The sequence below is a fragment of the Bombina bombina genome, chromosome 1 (genome assembly GCF_027579735.1).
Source record: "Bombina bombina isolate aBomBom1 chromosome 1, aBomBom1.pri, whole genome shotgun sequence".
Classification (NCBI taxonomy): Eukaryota; Metazoa; Chordata; class Amphibia; order Anura; family Bombinatoridae; genus Bombina; species Bombina bombina.
In genome coordinates, this window is record NC_069499.1 from 305,163,396 (window position 1) to 305,179,836 (window position 16,441).

The 16,441-nt window shown below is 39.0% G+C and overlaps 1 protein-coding gene across 1 annotated transcript in view; it reads left to right on the top strand.

Annotated features, from left to right (window-relative positions):
* Positions 1–16,441, top strand: part of CLASP1 (cytoplasmic linker associated protein 1) — a 905,754-nt gene that overhangs the window by 523,322 nt on the left and 365,991 nt on the right. The window contains exon 25 of the mRNA XM_053712150.1: positions 3,654–3,717. Coding sequence (XP_053568125.1) covers positions 3,654–3,717 — 64 coding nt within the window. The remainder of the gene's footprint in view (positions 1–3,653; positions 3,718–16,441) is intronic.

Genomic DNA, 16,441 nt, shown 5'->3' on the forward strand with positions numbered 1-16,441 from the left:
TATTTGATTCCTCAGACAAAGGTAACCTTTTTTAGGTTTCCAGATAGATTCAGCGTCCATGACTATGTCTCTAACAGACAAGAGACGTTTGAAATTGGTCGGAACCTTCAGTCTCAGTCATTCCCTTCAGTAGCTATGTGCATGGAAGTTTTAGGTCTCATGACTGCAGCATCGGACGCGATCCCCTTTGCTCGTTTTCATATGAGACCTCTCCAGCATTGTGTGCTGAACCAATGGTGCAGGGATTATACAAGGATATCACAATTAATATCCTTAAATCCCAATGTTCGACTTTCTCTGACTTGGTGGTTAGATCACCATTGTATAATTCTAGGGGCCTCTTTCGTTCATCCAACCTGGACTGTGATAACAACAGATGCGAGTCTTTCAGGTTGGGGAGCTGTTTGGGGATCTCTGACAGCACAAGGGGTTTGGAAATCCCAAGAGGCGAGATTACCAATCAATATTTTGGAACTCCGTGCAATTCTCAGGGCTCTTCAGTTTTGGCCTCTGTTGAACAGAGAACCATTCATTTGTTTTCAGACAGACAATATCACAACTGTGGCATATGTCAATCATTAGGGTGGGACTCACAGTCCTCAAGCTATGAAAGAAGTATCTTGTATACTTGTTTGGGCGGAATCCAGCTCCTGTCTAATTTCTACGGTTCATATCCCAGGTATAGACAATTGGGAAGCGGATTATCTCAGTCGTCAGACTTTACATCCGGGAGAATGGTCTCTCCCCAGATGTGTTTTCTCAAATTGTTCAGATGTGTGGGCTTCCAGAAATAGGTCTGAGGGCATCTCATCTAAACAAGAAACTTCCCAGGTACCTGTCCAGGTCCTGGGATCCTCAGGCGGAAGCAGTGGATGCGTTGACACTTCCGTGGTGTTATCAACCTGCTTATATTTTCCCGCCTCTAGTTCTTCTTCCAAGAGTGATCTCCGAAATCATCATGGAGCAATCGTTAATGCTGCTGGTGGCTCCAGCATGGTCTCACAGGTTTTGGTATGCGGATCTTGTTCGGATGTCCAGTTGCCAACCTTGGCCATTTCCATTAAGACCAGACCTATCTCAAGGTCCGTTTTTCCATCAGGATCTCAAATCATTAAATTTGACGGTATGGAAATTGAACGCTTAGTGCTTAGTCATAGATTTTTCTCTGACTCAGTGATTAATACTATGTTGCAGGCTCGTAAATCTGTTTATAGAAAGATTTATTATCGAGTTTGGAAGACTTACATTTCATGGTGTTCTTCTCATAAATTTTCTTGGCATTCTTTTAGAATTCCTAGAATTTTACAGTTTCTTCAGGATGGTTTGGATAAGGGTTTGTCTGCAAGTTCGTTGAAAGGACAAATCTCTGCTCTTTCTGTTTTATTCCACAGGAAAATTGCTAAACTTCCTGATATTCACTGTTTTGTTTAGGCTTTGGTTCATATCAAGCCTGTCATTAAATCAATCTCTCCTCCTTGGAGTCTTAATTTGTTTTTGAAGGCTTTACAGGCTCCTCCATTTGAGCCTTTGCATTCTTTGGATATTAAACTACTTTCTTGGAAAGTGTTGTTCCTGTTGGCCATCTCTTCTGCTAGAAGAGTTTCTAAATTATCTGCTCTTTCTTGTGATTCTCCTTTTCTGATTTTTCATCAGGATAAGGCAGTTTTGCGGACTTCATTTAAATTCTTACCCAAGGTTGGGAATTCTAACAACATTAATAGAGAAATTGTTGTCCCTTCTTTATGTCCTAATCCTAAGAATTCTTTGGAGAGTTCTTTACATTCTTTGGATGTGGTGAGAGCTCTGAAATATTATGTTGAAGCCACTAAAGATTTCAGGAAGACTTCTAGTCTATTTGTTATCTTTTCTGGTTCCAGGAAAGGTCAGAAGGCTTCTGCCATTTCTTTGGCATCGTGGTTAAAGCTTTTGATTCATCAAGATTATTTGGAGTCGGATAAAGCCCTGCCTCAGAGAATTACAGCTTATTCTACTACATCAGTTTCCACATCTTGGGCTTTTAAGAATGAAGCTTCGGTTGATCAGATTTGCAAAGCAGCAACTTGGTCTCCTTTGCATACATTTACTAAATTCTACCATTTTGATGTATTTGCTTCTTCGGAAGCAGTTTTTGGTAGGAAAGTTCTTCAGGCAGCTGTTTCAGTTTGTTTCTTCTGCTTATGATTTAAGTTTTTATTTTTATTTTTTGAGAATAAACTTATATTTGGGTTGGGGATTAATTTTTTTTCAGCGAAATGGCTTTTTATTTTGTCCCTCCCTCTCTAGTGACTCTTGGGTATTGCTATCCTATACGTCACTAGCTCATGGACTCTTGCCAATTACATGAAAGAAAACATAATTTATGTAAGAACTTACCTGATAAATTCATTTCTTTCATATTGGCAAGAGTCCACGAGGCCCACCCTTTTTATGGTGGTTATGATTTTTTTTCTATAAAGCACAATTATTTTCAAATTCCTTTGTTAATGCTTTTTTACTCCTTTCTTTATCACCCCACTTCTTGGCTATTCGTTAAACAGAATTGAGGGTGTGGTGAGGGGTGTATTTATAGGCATTTTGAGGTTTGGGAAACGTTGCCCCTCCTGGTAGGATTGTATATCCCATATGTCACTAGCTCATGGACTCTTGCCAATATGAAAGAAATGAATTTATCAGGTAAGTTCTTACATAAATTTAATTTTTCTGCTGTCTTACAATAGAGGAATTTTAAAATGCTGTAACATCTTCTTTGCAGCACTCCCCCACTCCTACTTATCTTAATTGGCAGAACCAATCTTAACTTGTTACTGGAATAGACATGGCTTACTACTGTCAATTTATCACCTCTGCTGAGGCCTGTTGTGTCATTTTTAGGCTTGTGAACTCTGTAGTTTTCAAGGATAAATTACAGGAAAAGATATAATGAAATTTTATTGCAATTGTTTTTTACTGCACATAGTCCTACTGTACTATAATCTTTTGGTTCTGATAAAGTATGAAGTTTTAAACCACTTTCCAGTATATTTCTATTATCAAAATATCTTTGTTCTCTTGGTATCCTTTTTGAAAAGCAGGGAGATATGTTCTGGGGTGTGTTCGTCTGTAGCATTAAATGGCTGCAGTTTTGAATGAATGCTATACATTTGAAAGAGCACTAGATGGCAGCATTATTTCCTAACATGTATTGTTAGACATATGAACACTACTTACATAAGTATCTCTTTAACAAAGAATACCATGGGAACAAAGCAAATTTGATAATCATAACAATTGTATGCATTGACTAAATCACAAAATAAAATGTTGGACTTTCATGTCCCTTTAATTGCTACACCCACAGATTAGCCAGTTTATGGCTGCAGAGGATAACTTTTTAGGGGTGAAACGTTAGTTTCTGTTGATGTTACATATTAAGCACATAATATAATATTCTGCAATTCACATTAAACAACATTGGTACACTTTTGTCTTTATGTAGGTGAATATAGTTAATAACTAAATTATCCTGGTTAGGTTCTGCATCTTTTGTTGACTTAATAAGAATTGTGTATCGTAAAACTACTTGTGGTATCTTATAAGTATAAATGAAGATCAGTTTTATAAAGAAAACTGAAAAACACATTTCTTTTTTGCTGACATTGTTTTTTATTCTCTAGTCGTGTTGAACTGAAGAGGCTCTGTGAAATTTTTACTCGCATGTTTGCTGATCCTCACAGCAAGGTAAGCTTTTTTCCTGCATTAAATACTAAACATAAAGTAGAAATGTAATGGTAAAGTATTTTTTTTGTTTTTTTAACTGGAAAAAAAAATATTAAAACTTTATTATTGCGCCATAATTTTGTTTTTTTAAGTAGCTTAATTTTATTTGAGTGTTCGTATATATGTGTGGTTATAGAAAGACTATGTTCCAATGAAACTTTATTGCGCTTTATAGAGTACATAAAATCAAGCAGAATGATGCATTATTATCAGTTATTTGTAGGCGCTAACAGATTATGCAGCACTGAGATAGGTTTAGTATATGTAATTGAAGCATCTAAACCCACACAGCCAAGTCCGTTGTTTGGGGGGATCAATGTTTTTTGCAGCCAATTCAAATTAGCTTCTTTTCATGAGAGTATCTGTGTGTCGCCCTATTTTATTTCTGTTGCTGTGCATTGCTTTTTTCTGTCATTAATTTATAGTGCACACATCTAACAATGCTTATTTTGAAGCCAAAGGATGGTGATTTACATTTTTTTTTTTGCCCTTGTCTGTATTTACCATTAAAAAAATAATTTTATATATATATATATATATATATATATATATATATACATATACACACAGTATAGTGTGATGTTGTACAATGTTGTAGTGTTGTTGCATATTGTTTGCTAAGCACCACTTTTGTAAACGACCAGTTTTCAGTACTTTACATTGTGTGCTATTTCCCTTAAAGCAGTGTCACACACTGTGCTTTTATAACTTAACTAAACAAAGCTTTCCTTGTGATTCTGCTAGAGAACAGTTTCAATTGTCATTGTACAAGTTATATGCAGAATAAAATATATCTGTATTTCTCCAACATAGGTGTGTCCGGTCCACGGCGTCATCCTTACTTGTGGGATATTCTCCTCCCCAACAGGAAATGGCAAAGAGCCCAGCAAAGCTGGTCACATGATCCCTCCTAGGCTCCGCCTACCCCAGTCATTCTCTTTGCCGTTGTACAGGCAACATCTCCACGGAGATGGCTTAGAGTTTTTTAGTGTTTAACTGTAGTTTTTATTATTCAATCAAGAGTTTGTTATTTTGAAATAGTGCTGGTATGTACTATTTACTCAGAAACAGAAAAGAGATGAAGATTTCTGTTTGTATGAGGAAAATGATTTTAGCAACCGTAACTAAAATCCATGGCTGTTCCACACAGGACTGTTGAGAGCTATTAACTTCAGTTGGGGGAACAGTATGCAGTCTCTTGCTGCTTGAGGTATGACACATTCTAACAAGACGATGTAATGCTGGAAGCTGTCATTTTCCCTATGGGATCCGGTAAGCCATGTTTATTACGATCGTAAATAAGGGCTTCACAAGGGCTTATTAAGACTGTAGACTTTTCTGGGCTAAATCGATTCATTATTAACACATATTTAGCCTTGAGGAATCATTTTATCTGGGTATTTTGATATAAGAATATCGGCAGGCACTGTATTAGACTCCTTATTCCTTAGGGGCTTTCCCAAAGCATAAGCAGAGCCTCATTTTCGCGCCGGTGTGGCGCACTTGTTTTTGAGAGGCATGGCATGCAGTCGCATGTGTGAGGAGCTCTGATACTTAGAAAAGACTTTCTGAAGGCGTCATTTGGTATCGTATTCCCCTTTGGGCTTGGTTGGGTCTCAGCAAAGCAGATACCAGGGACTGTAAAGGGGTTAAAGTTTAAAACGGCTCCGGTTCCGTTATTTTAAGGGTTAAAGCTTCCAAATTTGGTGTGCAATACTTTTAAGGCTTTAAGACACTGTGGTGAAAATTTGGTGAATTTTGCACAATTCCTTCATGTTTTTTCGCAATTGCAGTAATAAAGTGTGTTCAGTTTAAAATTTAAAGTGACAGTAACGGTTTTATTTTAAAAACGTTTTTGTACTTTATCAAGTTTATGCCTGTTTAACATGTCTGAACTACCAGATAGACTGTGTTCTGAATGTGGGGAAGCCAGAATTCCTATTCATTTAAATAAATGTGATTTATGTGATAATGACAATGATGCCCAAGATGATTCCTCAAGTGAGGGGAGTAAGCATGGTACTGCATCATTCCCTCCTTCGTCTACACGAGTCTTGCCCACTCAGGAGGCCCCTAGTACATCTAGCGCGCCAATACTCCTTACTATGCAACAATTAACGGCTGTAATGGATAATTCTGTCAAAAACATTTTAGCCCAAATGAACACTTGTCAGCGTAAGCGCGGCTGCTCTGTTTTAGATACTGAAGAGCATGGCAACGCTGATACTAATATCTCTGAAGGGCCCCTAACCCAGTCTGATGGGGCCAGGGAGGTTTTGTCTGAGGGAGAAATTACTGATTCAGGGAACATTTCTCAACAGGCTGAACCTGATGTGATTGCATTTAAATTTAAGTTGGAACATCTCCGCATTCTGCTTAAGGAGGTATTATCCACTCTGGATGATTGTGACAAGTTGGTCATCCCAGAGAAACTATGTAAAATGGACAAGTTCCTAGAGGTGCCGGGGCTCCCAGAAGCTTTTCCTATACCCAAGCGGGTGGCGGACATTGTTAATAAAGAATGGGAGAGGCCCGGTATTCCTTTCGTCCCTCCCCCCATATTTAAAAAATTGTTTCCTTTGGTCGACCCCAGAAAGGACTTATGGCAGACAGTCCCCAAGGTCGAGGGAGCGGTTTCCACTTTAAACAAACGCACCACTATACCCATAGAGGATAGTTGTGCTTTCAAAGATCCTATGGATAAAAAATTAGAAGGTTTGCTTAAAAAGATGTTTGTTCAGCAGGGTTACCTTCTACAACCAATTGCATGCATTGTCCCTGTCGCTACAGCCGCATGTTTCTGGTTCGATGAGCTGATAAAGGCGGTCGATAGTGATTCTCCTCCTTATGAGGAGATTATGGACAGAATCAATGCTCTCAAATTGGCTAATTCTTTCACCCTAGACGCCACTTTGCAATTGGCTAGGTTAGCGGCTAAGAATTCTGGGTTTGCTATTGTGGCGCGCAGAGCGCTTTGGTTGAAATCTTGGTCGGCTGATGCGTCTTCCAAGAACAAGCTACTTAACATTCCTTTCAAGGGGAAAACGCTGTTTGGCCCTGACTTGAAAGAGATTATCTCTGATATCACTGGGGGTAAGGGCCACGCCCTTCCTCAGGATCGGCCTTTCAAGGCAAAAAATAAACCTAATTTTCGTCCCTTTCGTAGAAACGGACCAGCCCGAGGTGCTACGTCCTCTAAGCAAGAGGGTAATACTTCTCAAGCCAAGCCAGCTTGGAGACCAATGCAAGGCTGGAACAAGGGAAAGCAGGCCAAGAAACCTGCCACTGCTACCAAGACTGCATGAAATGTTGGCCCCCGATCCGGGACCGGATCTGGTGGGGGGCAGACTCTCTCTCTTCGCTCAGGCTTGGGCAAGAGATGTTCTGGATCCTTGGGCGCTAGAAATAGTCTCCCAAGGTTATCTTCTGGAATTCAAGGGACTTCCCCCAAGGGGGAGGTTCCACAGGTCTCAGTTGTCTTCAGACCACATAAAAAGACAGGCATTCTTACATTGTGTAGAAGACCTGTTAAAAATGGGAGTGATTCATCCTGTTCCATTAAGAGAACAAGGGATGGGGTTCTACTCCAATCTGTTCATAGTTCCCAAAAAAGAGGGAACGTTCAGACCAATCTTAGATCTCAAGATCTTAAACAAGTTTCTCAAGGTTCCGTCGTTCAAGATGGAAACCATTCGAACTATTCTTCCTTCCATCCAGGAAGGTCAATTCATGACCACGGTGGATTTAAAGGATGCGTATCTACATATTCCTATCCACAAGGAACATCATCGGTTCCTAAGGTTCGCATTCCTGGACAAGCATTACCAGTTCGTGGCGCTTCCTTTCGGATTAGCCACTGCTCCAAGGATTTTCACAAAGGTACTAGGGTCCCTTCTAGCTGTGCTAAGACCAAGGGGCATTGCTGTAGTACCTTACTTGGACGACATTCTGATTCAAGCGTCGTCCCTTCCTCAAGCAAAGGCTCACACGGACATCGTCCTGGCCTTTCTCAGATCTCACGGATGGAAAGTGAACGTGGAAAAGAGTTCTCTATCTCCGTCAACAAGGGTTCCCTTCTTGGGAACAATAATAGACTCCTTAGAAATGAGGATATTTCTGACAGAGGCCAGAAAAACAAAGCTTCTAGACTCTTGTCGGATACTTCATTCCGTTCATCTTCCTTCCATAGCTCAGTGCATGGAAGTGATCGGGTTGATGGTAGCGGCTATGGACATAGTTCCTTTTGCGCGCATTCATCTAAGACCATTACAACTGTGCATGCTCAGTCAGTGGAATGGGGACTATACAGACTTGTCTCCGAAGATACAAGTAAATCAGAGGACCAGAGACTCACTCCGTTGGTGGCTGTCCCTGGACAACCTGTCACAAGGGATGACATTCCGCAGACCAGAGTGGGTCATTGTCACGACCGACGCCAGTCTGATGGGCTGGGGCGCGGTCTGGGGATCCCTGAAAGCTCAGGGTCTTTGGTCTCGGGAAGAATCTCTTCTACCGATAAATATTCTGGAACTGAGAGCGATATTCAATGCTCTCAAGGCTTGGCCTCAGCTAGCGAGGGCCAAGTTCATACGGTTTCAATCAGACAACATGACAACTGTTGCGTACATCAACCATCAGGGGGGAACAAGGAGTTCCCTAGCGATGGAAGAAGTGACCAAAATCATTCTATGGGCGGAGTCTCACTCCTGCCACCTGTCCGCTATCCACATCCCAGGAGTGGAAAATTGGGAAGCGGATTTTCTGAGTCGTCAGACATTGCATCCGGGGGAGTGGGAACTCCATCCGGAAATCTTTGCCCAAGTCACTCAGCTGTGGGGCATTCCAGACATGGATCTGATGGCCTCTCGTCAGAACTTCAAAGTTCCTTGCTACGGATCCAGATCCAGGGATCCCAAGGCGGCTCTAGTGGATGCACTAGTAGCACCTTGGACCTTCAAACTAGCTTATGTGTTCCCGCCGTTCCCTCTCATCCCCAGGCTGGTAGCCAGGATCAATCAGGAGAGGGCGTCGGTGATCTTGATAGCTCCTGCGTGGCCACGCAGGACTTGGTATGCAGATCTGGTGAATATGTCATCGGCTCCACCTTGGAAGCTACCTTTGAGACGAGACCTTCTTGTTCAGGGTCCGTTCGAACATCCGAACCTGGTTTCACTCCAGCTGACTGCTTGGAGATTGAACGCTTGATCTTATCGAAGCGAGGGTTCTCAGATTCTGTTATCGATACTCTTGTTCAGGCCAGAAAGCCTGTAACTAGAAAGATTTACCACAAAATTTGGAAAAAATATATATGTTGGTGTGAATCTAAAGGATTCCCTTGGGACAAGGTTAAGATTCCTAAGATTCTATCCTTCCTTCAAGAAGGATTGGAAAAAGGATTATCTGCAAGTTCCCTGAAGGGACAGATTTCTGCCTTGTCTGTGTTACTTCACAAAAAGCTGGCAGCTGTGCCAGATGTTCAAGCCTTTGTTCAGGCTCTGGTTAGAATTAAGCCTGTTTACAAACCTTTGACTCCTCCTTGGAGTCTCAATTTAGTTCTTTCAGTTCTTCAGGGGGTTCCGTTTGAACCCTTACATTCCGTTGATATTAAGTTATTATCTTGGAAAGTTTTGTTTTTAGTTGCAATTTCTTCTGCTAGAAGAGTTTCGGAATTATCTGCTCTGCAGTGTTCTCCTCCTTATCTGGTGTTCCATGCAGATAAGGTGGTTTTACGTACTAAACCTGGTTTTCTTCCAAAAGTTGTTTCTAACAAAAACATTAACCAGGAGATTATCGTACCTTCTCTGTGTCCGAAACCAGTTTCAAAGAAGGAACGTTTGTTGCACAATTTGGATGTTGTTCGCGCTCTAAAATTCTATTTAGATGCTACAAAGGATTTTAGACAAACATCTTCCTTGTTTGTTGTTTACTCTGGTAAAAGGAGAGGTCAAAAAGCAACTTCTACCTCTCTCTCTTTTTGGATTAAAAGCATCATCAGATTGGCTTACGAGACTGCCGGACGGCAGCCTCCCGATAGAATCACAGCTCATTCCACTAGGGCTGTGGCTTCCACATGGGCCTTCAAGAACGAGGCTTCTGTTGATCAGATATGTAGGGCAGCGACTTGGTCTTCACTGCACACTTTTACCAAATTTTACAAGTTTGATACTTTTGCTTCTTCTGAGGCTATTTTTGGGAGAAAGGTTTTGCAAGCCGTGGTGCCTTCCATTTAGGTGACCTGATTTGCTCCCTCCCTTCATCCGTGTCCTAAAGCTTTGGTATTGGTTCCCACAAGTAAGGATGACGCCGTGGACCGGACACACCTATGTTGGAGAAAACAGAATTTATGTTTACCTGATAAATTACTTTCTCCAACGGTGTGTCCGGTCCACGGCCCGCCCTGGTTTTTTTAATCAGGTCTGATAATTTATTTTCTTTAACTACAGTCACCACGGTACCATATGGTTTCTCCTATGCAAATATTCCTCCTTAACGTCGGTCGAATGACTGGGGTAGGCGGAGCCTAGGAGGGATCATGTGACCAGCTTTGCTGGGCTCTTTGCCATTTCCTGTTGGGGAGGAGAATATCCCACAAGTAAGGATGACGCCGTGGACCGGACACACCGTTGGAGAAAGTAATTTATCAGGTAAACATAAATTCTGTTATTGTTATGGGGCAACCTCACCATATGTATAATGTCTCTATGCTTTAAAATATTGTTCTATAAATGTACACAGAATGATAATGTTGCGTTACCTGTTTGGAGTGAGCCCTAATATTCTGCTACCTTGTGTAATTTGCATAATTTATTAATGCTTTTTTAATCTGTCTTGCATGCCGGCACTAGAACTGAAAATAATGTATATTGCTTTGGCTGTTGGCCCATATAGCTTTCTCTTGGCATATACTGCCCTTATAGGAGTTGCCTGCTTGCCAGTTTTCTAAGACCATATGCAAATACTGGATTGTTCTCCAATGGTAAAATTAAAAATAAATTGACCTAATTTGTTTCACAAAGCTGCTTATAGAAAGTTTGAAGCTTGTAGTTTAATTCTAGTATTTACTTTTTAGTTGATGCAATAGTTTCTTTCATGTAATTAGCAAGAGTCCATGAGCTAGTGACGTATGGGATATACATTCCTACCAGGAGGGGCAAAGTTTCCCAAACCTTAAAAAGCCTATAAATACACCCCTCACCACACCCACAATTCAGTTTTTACAAACTTTGCCTCCCATGGAGGTGGTGAAGTAAGTTTGTGCTAGATTCTACGTTGATATGCGCTTTGCAGCAGGCTGGAGCCCGGTTTTCCTCTCAGAGTGCAGTGAATGTCAGAGGGATGTGAAGAGAGTATTGCCTATTTGAATTCAATGGTCTCCTTCTACGGGATCTATTTCATAGGTTCTCTGTTATCGGTCGTAGAGATTCATCTCTTACCTCCCTTTTCAGATCGACGATATACTCTTATATACCATTACCTCTACTGATTCTCGTTTCAGTACTGGTTTTGCTCTCTACTATATGTAGATGAGTGTCTTAGGGTAAGTAAGTCTTATTTTATTATGACACTCTAAGCTATGGTTGGGCACTTTCTATGTAAAGTTCTAAATATATGTCTTTAAACTTATATTTGCCATGATTCAGGATAATCAGTATTCCTTTTAAATTCAGACTGTCAGTTTCATTATTTGGGATAATGCATTTTAATTCAATTTATTTTTCTTTACCTTGAAAATTTTCAATTGATCATTTTTCCCTGTGTGCTGTTAGGCTCGCGGGGGCAAAAAATGTTTCTTTTTATTGCGTCATTCTTGGCGCGGACTTTTTTGGCGCAAAAATGTTGTCATTTCCGGCGCCGTAGTTGACGCCGGAAGTTGTATTCTGTTAATACGTCATTTTTGACGCATGTGTATTCAGACATTTTTTTGCGCCAAAAAATGTGGGCGTCGGTTCTGGCGTCAGAGGATGTGGCGTCATACTTGGCGCCAATAATGTGGGCGTTGTATTTAGCGCCAATAATGTGGGCGTCATATTTGGCGCCAAAAAATGTGGGCGTATTTTTTGTTTCACTTTTTTTCCTCACATTATTTAAACCTCACTTTTTTATTGCTTCTGGTTTCTAGAAGCTTATTATTTTGCATTCTTTTCCCATTCCTGTCATTTAAGGAATTTGATAATTTTTGCTTTAAATATTGTTTTTTTCTATTACATATTGCAAGATTTCACTGTTCCTGTTTCAAAACAATCTAAAAGGATTCCTGTTGACTGAGTTCAGTCCTACCAAAGCTAAGTTCATTTATTTTAAATGTTATGAATGTTTATCTTTAGCTATGGTTTGTAATAAGTTATCATGATAAACTTTTACATGCAGAATCCATTAGTATTTATGCTTTATATATTGCCATTCTTTTTACATCTTATGTACAAGAAATATTTAGAAGATTTATAAGAAATATTTTTCTGATTCTATTTTAAAGGCTTTGTCTGACATCGTGCCTTCTAATAAAATTCTTAGGTCTTTTTCAAACTTCTTTTTTAATTATTGACGTTTCAAATGACCAACAACATACTGATTTATCCTTCTCTGATGATGTTTTTTTCTCATTCAGAATTTTCTTCATCAGATATTGACACTAACAAATCTACTTTTTTATTTTATTTTATTTTTTTATTAAAGTACATTTGTTCTTTGTTGAAAAGGTGTTGATTATTTTGGATATTAAGGTAACTATTTCTTTTTCAAGACTAGCTAACACTATTTCTGCTTATTTATTCTTCTGTGTTTTCAGAGGTTTCTTTCCAATTCCTCATACTAGGGAATGGAATAGGCTGAGAATTTTCTTTTATTCCTTCTTCAAAGGTTTTAAACTATATTCTTTGCCGGCAGTTAAATTCAATTTGCAGGGTTCTCCAATTTATTGGGGCTATCTCTACTCCTACTAATTATGCTATTGTTTCTATTATTTATTTTCCTTTAGATGGTTGTATCTTATTTATGGAAAATTATTTAGTTTCAGGTACTTTTCTTGGACCTGTGATTTATTTGGATGTTGCAATTGCTTCATTTTTTCTGTTTACTTTAAGATCAAGTATCAGATTATGATTTATTTTAGCATTGTTAAAGGGACAAAATTTACTAGACTAGGTGCTGTTGCATTTGTCTTGTTGTTTTGCATTTATTGATTATGCATGTCCACTGTATTGACTGGTCCTTTAACTGGACTATCATGCTAATAATTTCATTTGTGTCTTCATTTTATTGAATATTTTCGCAAATGAGGTTTAATCTATGCCTTTAGCTGTTTTAGCTAGAAGAATTTTGTGATTTCTAAAAAATCCATATTTCTTTTGTTGTAAGATAATCAATTATTTGTTTTATAATTGGATTCAACTCTTAACTGTTACTCTGGGCTTCAAGATTGAGTTCTAAGACTAAAACTTTAAGCTTATACTAGTTTGGTTGTTCTTATTAAGGAACAAATTCCTGAATTCTTTCCCAAGTAACATGTTTTTAATTGGAAATTTTTCAGTTCGAAATCAGCTCCCTAAAATTGCGATGTACGTGCCGTATTCCAGCTTGGCTGGCAAGGGGCAGGTTAAGACTTTTTTGAAATTTATTTGGTTCTATTCGGTCCAAATTTCTTTGATTTTATTCCAGTAAGCCTAACACTTTCTTTAAGTGTGTTTCGGTCCTATATATTTTGGGTACTGTTGAAGCATGGATCATCAGGGTAGGACTATCATTCCTTAGGCTGTGACAGAAGTGTCTCGGATATTAGCTTGGGCTAAATCCAGCTCCTATCTAAATTCTTTGGGGTTTTTTCCCAGGTATAGATATTTGGGAAGCGGATTATCTCTGTTAATCAAGCTTTACTTCCGGGAGAATGGTCTCTCTTACCCAGATATGTTTTTCAATTTTTCAGTGAGCATTTCTAGAAATAGATCTGTTGGCATCTCATCTGAATAAAGAACTTCCCAGGGGCCTATTCAGGTCCGGGGATCTTCAGGCGGAAGTAGTGTATGCATTGACATTTCTTTGGAATTATCTTTTTGCCTATTTCTTTCCGCCTCTAGTTCTTCTTCCAAAGTGATTTCCAAAATTCTTATGGAGTATTTGTTTGTTATGCTGGTGGCTCCAGCATGGCCTCTCAGGTTTTGGTATGCGGATCTCATTCGGATGGCCAGTTGCCAACCTTGGACACTTCCGTTTAAACCAGACCTTCTTTCTCAAGGCCCATTTTTTCCATCAGGATCTCAAATCATTAAATTTGAAGGGATGGAGATTGAACGCTTGGTTTTTAGTCATAGAGGTTTTTCTGACTCATTGATTAATACTATGTTTCAGGCTCGTAAATCTGTCTCTAGAAAGATTTATTATTGGGTCTGGAAGACCTACTTTTCTTGGCATTCTTTTAAAATTCATAGAATTTTATTATTTTTTCAGGTTGGTTTGGATAAGGTTTTGTCTTCAGTTCTTTGTTAGGACAAATCTCTACTCTTTTTTTCACAGAAAGATTGCTAATCATCCTGATATTTATTGTTTTGTACAGGCTTTGGTCCGTATCAAGCCTGTCATTAATTCAATCTCTCCTCTTTGGAGTCTCAATTTGGTGCTGAGGGCTTTACAGGCTCCTCCGTTTGAAACTATGCATTTTCTGAACATTAAATTACTTTCTTGGAAAAGTATTGTTCCTTTTGGTTATTTCTTCTGCAAGAAGAGTTTTTGAGTTATCTGCTCTTTTTTGTGAATATCCTTTTCTGATTTTTCATCAGGATAAGGCAGTGTTACTTCCTGATATTCATCATTTTGTTCAGGTTTTGATTCGTATCAAACCTGTCATTAAGCCAATTTCTCCTCCTTGGAGTCTTAATTGGGTTCTGAAGGTTTTTCATGGCTTTTTTTATTTTGTCCCTCCCTCTCTAGTGACTCTTGCGTGGAGTTCCACATCTTGGGTATTGCTATCCTATACGTCACTAGCTCATGGACTCTTGCCAATTACATGAAAGAAAACATAATTTATGTAAGAACTTACCTGATAAATTCATTTCTTTCATATTAGCAAGAGTCCATGAGGCCCACCCTTTTTTGTGGTGGTTATGATTTTTTTGTATAAAGCACAATTATTCCAATTCCTTATTTTTTTGATGCTTTCGCTCCTTTCTTATCACCCCACTTCTTGGCTATTCGTTAAACTGAATTGTGGGTGTGGTGAGGGGTGTATTTATAGGCTTTTTAAGGTTTGGGAAACTTTGCCCCTCCTGGTAGGAATGTATATCCCATACGTCACTAGCTCATGGACTCTTGCTAATATGAAAGAAATGAATTTATCAGGTAAGTTCTTACATAAACTATGTTTTTTCTTCATGAAAGCAAATTTGGCATAGCTGACGAGAGCTTTACCTTGAAAGGTTCTATATTTTCTTTTGTGCTAATAATATATTCTGCAAAGGAAAATGTACTCTCCTCTCAGTAATATGTGACACTAAAATTATTTCAGTAGAGCAAAAGTATAAATTACTGATTACCCTTTATTTGTAAATGGTCTAAGAATTTCATTTGCTTCTTTATTATTTTGCATCCGTTGTCTACTTTCATGTAAAAGAGGTTATATAATTTCTGCATTTTCTATGTTGTACTGTTTTAATTAGATTATACTTCCATATATAGTACACATTGCCTCACTGTTAGGCGTCATTGGTGTTCAAAATCCTAGATCAAACTCCGCACTTGGCACCTGAGCTACACAACTGACTAAGATAATACTTTATTAATTCTGTTGTGAATGTTATTCCAGCTGGAAAGAGTTGTCATCCAGTTTACCTGTACCCATCACTGTACACTGAAGAACTTAGTAGAAAGGATTAATGGAATTCCCAAGATTAGATGGACATCGTAGAAATCCATTAACCTTAATGCCTTGCTGCTAACGCGACAATTGTTTACCAAAAACAAGTTCTGTGTTTTAGTTATAATAAAAACAAAATGATGGTTTACTGTTGCCTAACCTTCTGATTCTGCCTAAACGAAAGGCTGCATTTTACAAACTGTACAGTAGTCTATGCAGTCTTTGTGGCTTCTGGGTGCAAGGAACAGTATTGTTAGAGAGCAGTGACAGGGCAGGTTATGAAAGTTATCAAAGGTAGTTTTTTTTTAGCGATGCATTAGTGTATGCATCACTTTAGTGTCCCTTTTGAGGAACCTGCTGGTTGTACTTAAATGTGATGTCTCATGCCCCCCTCACGAAGAAGGGATGAATAGAAATGACCATTCCACTCGTTACCACCTTTAAGGTGTCTGACCATACTGACCCACTCCATTCTTAGTTCTGCCTATCACAGGATGTACAATATTTGAAGTCAATAAACAACATTACAAGTTTCTGACCCTTCCATTTACTTTATATTTTTTTTTAATCTTGAAGAACTTATCACAAATAAAATCAGCCAGTTTTAACTGCAGCACAGATTACCTTAGCATAGTTTCAACCTCCCAAACAGAATGGCGGCTTCAGGGGCATTTATTCTGCATGATAACAGAACAATGGGGTATCCAGATGTTGATTTGAATACATCCAGTCATTAACTATATCAGTTCAGCTGGTTTCCGTCTCTTCAGCTGACATAGGACTTTAGTCTAATTTATGTCTTTCCTTTAATCTTGTTCTTATTGTTCAGATAAGAAACAACAA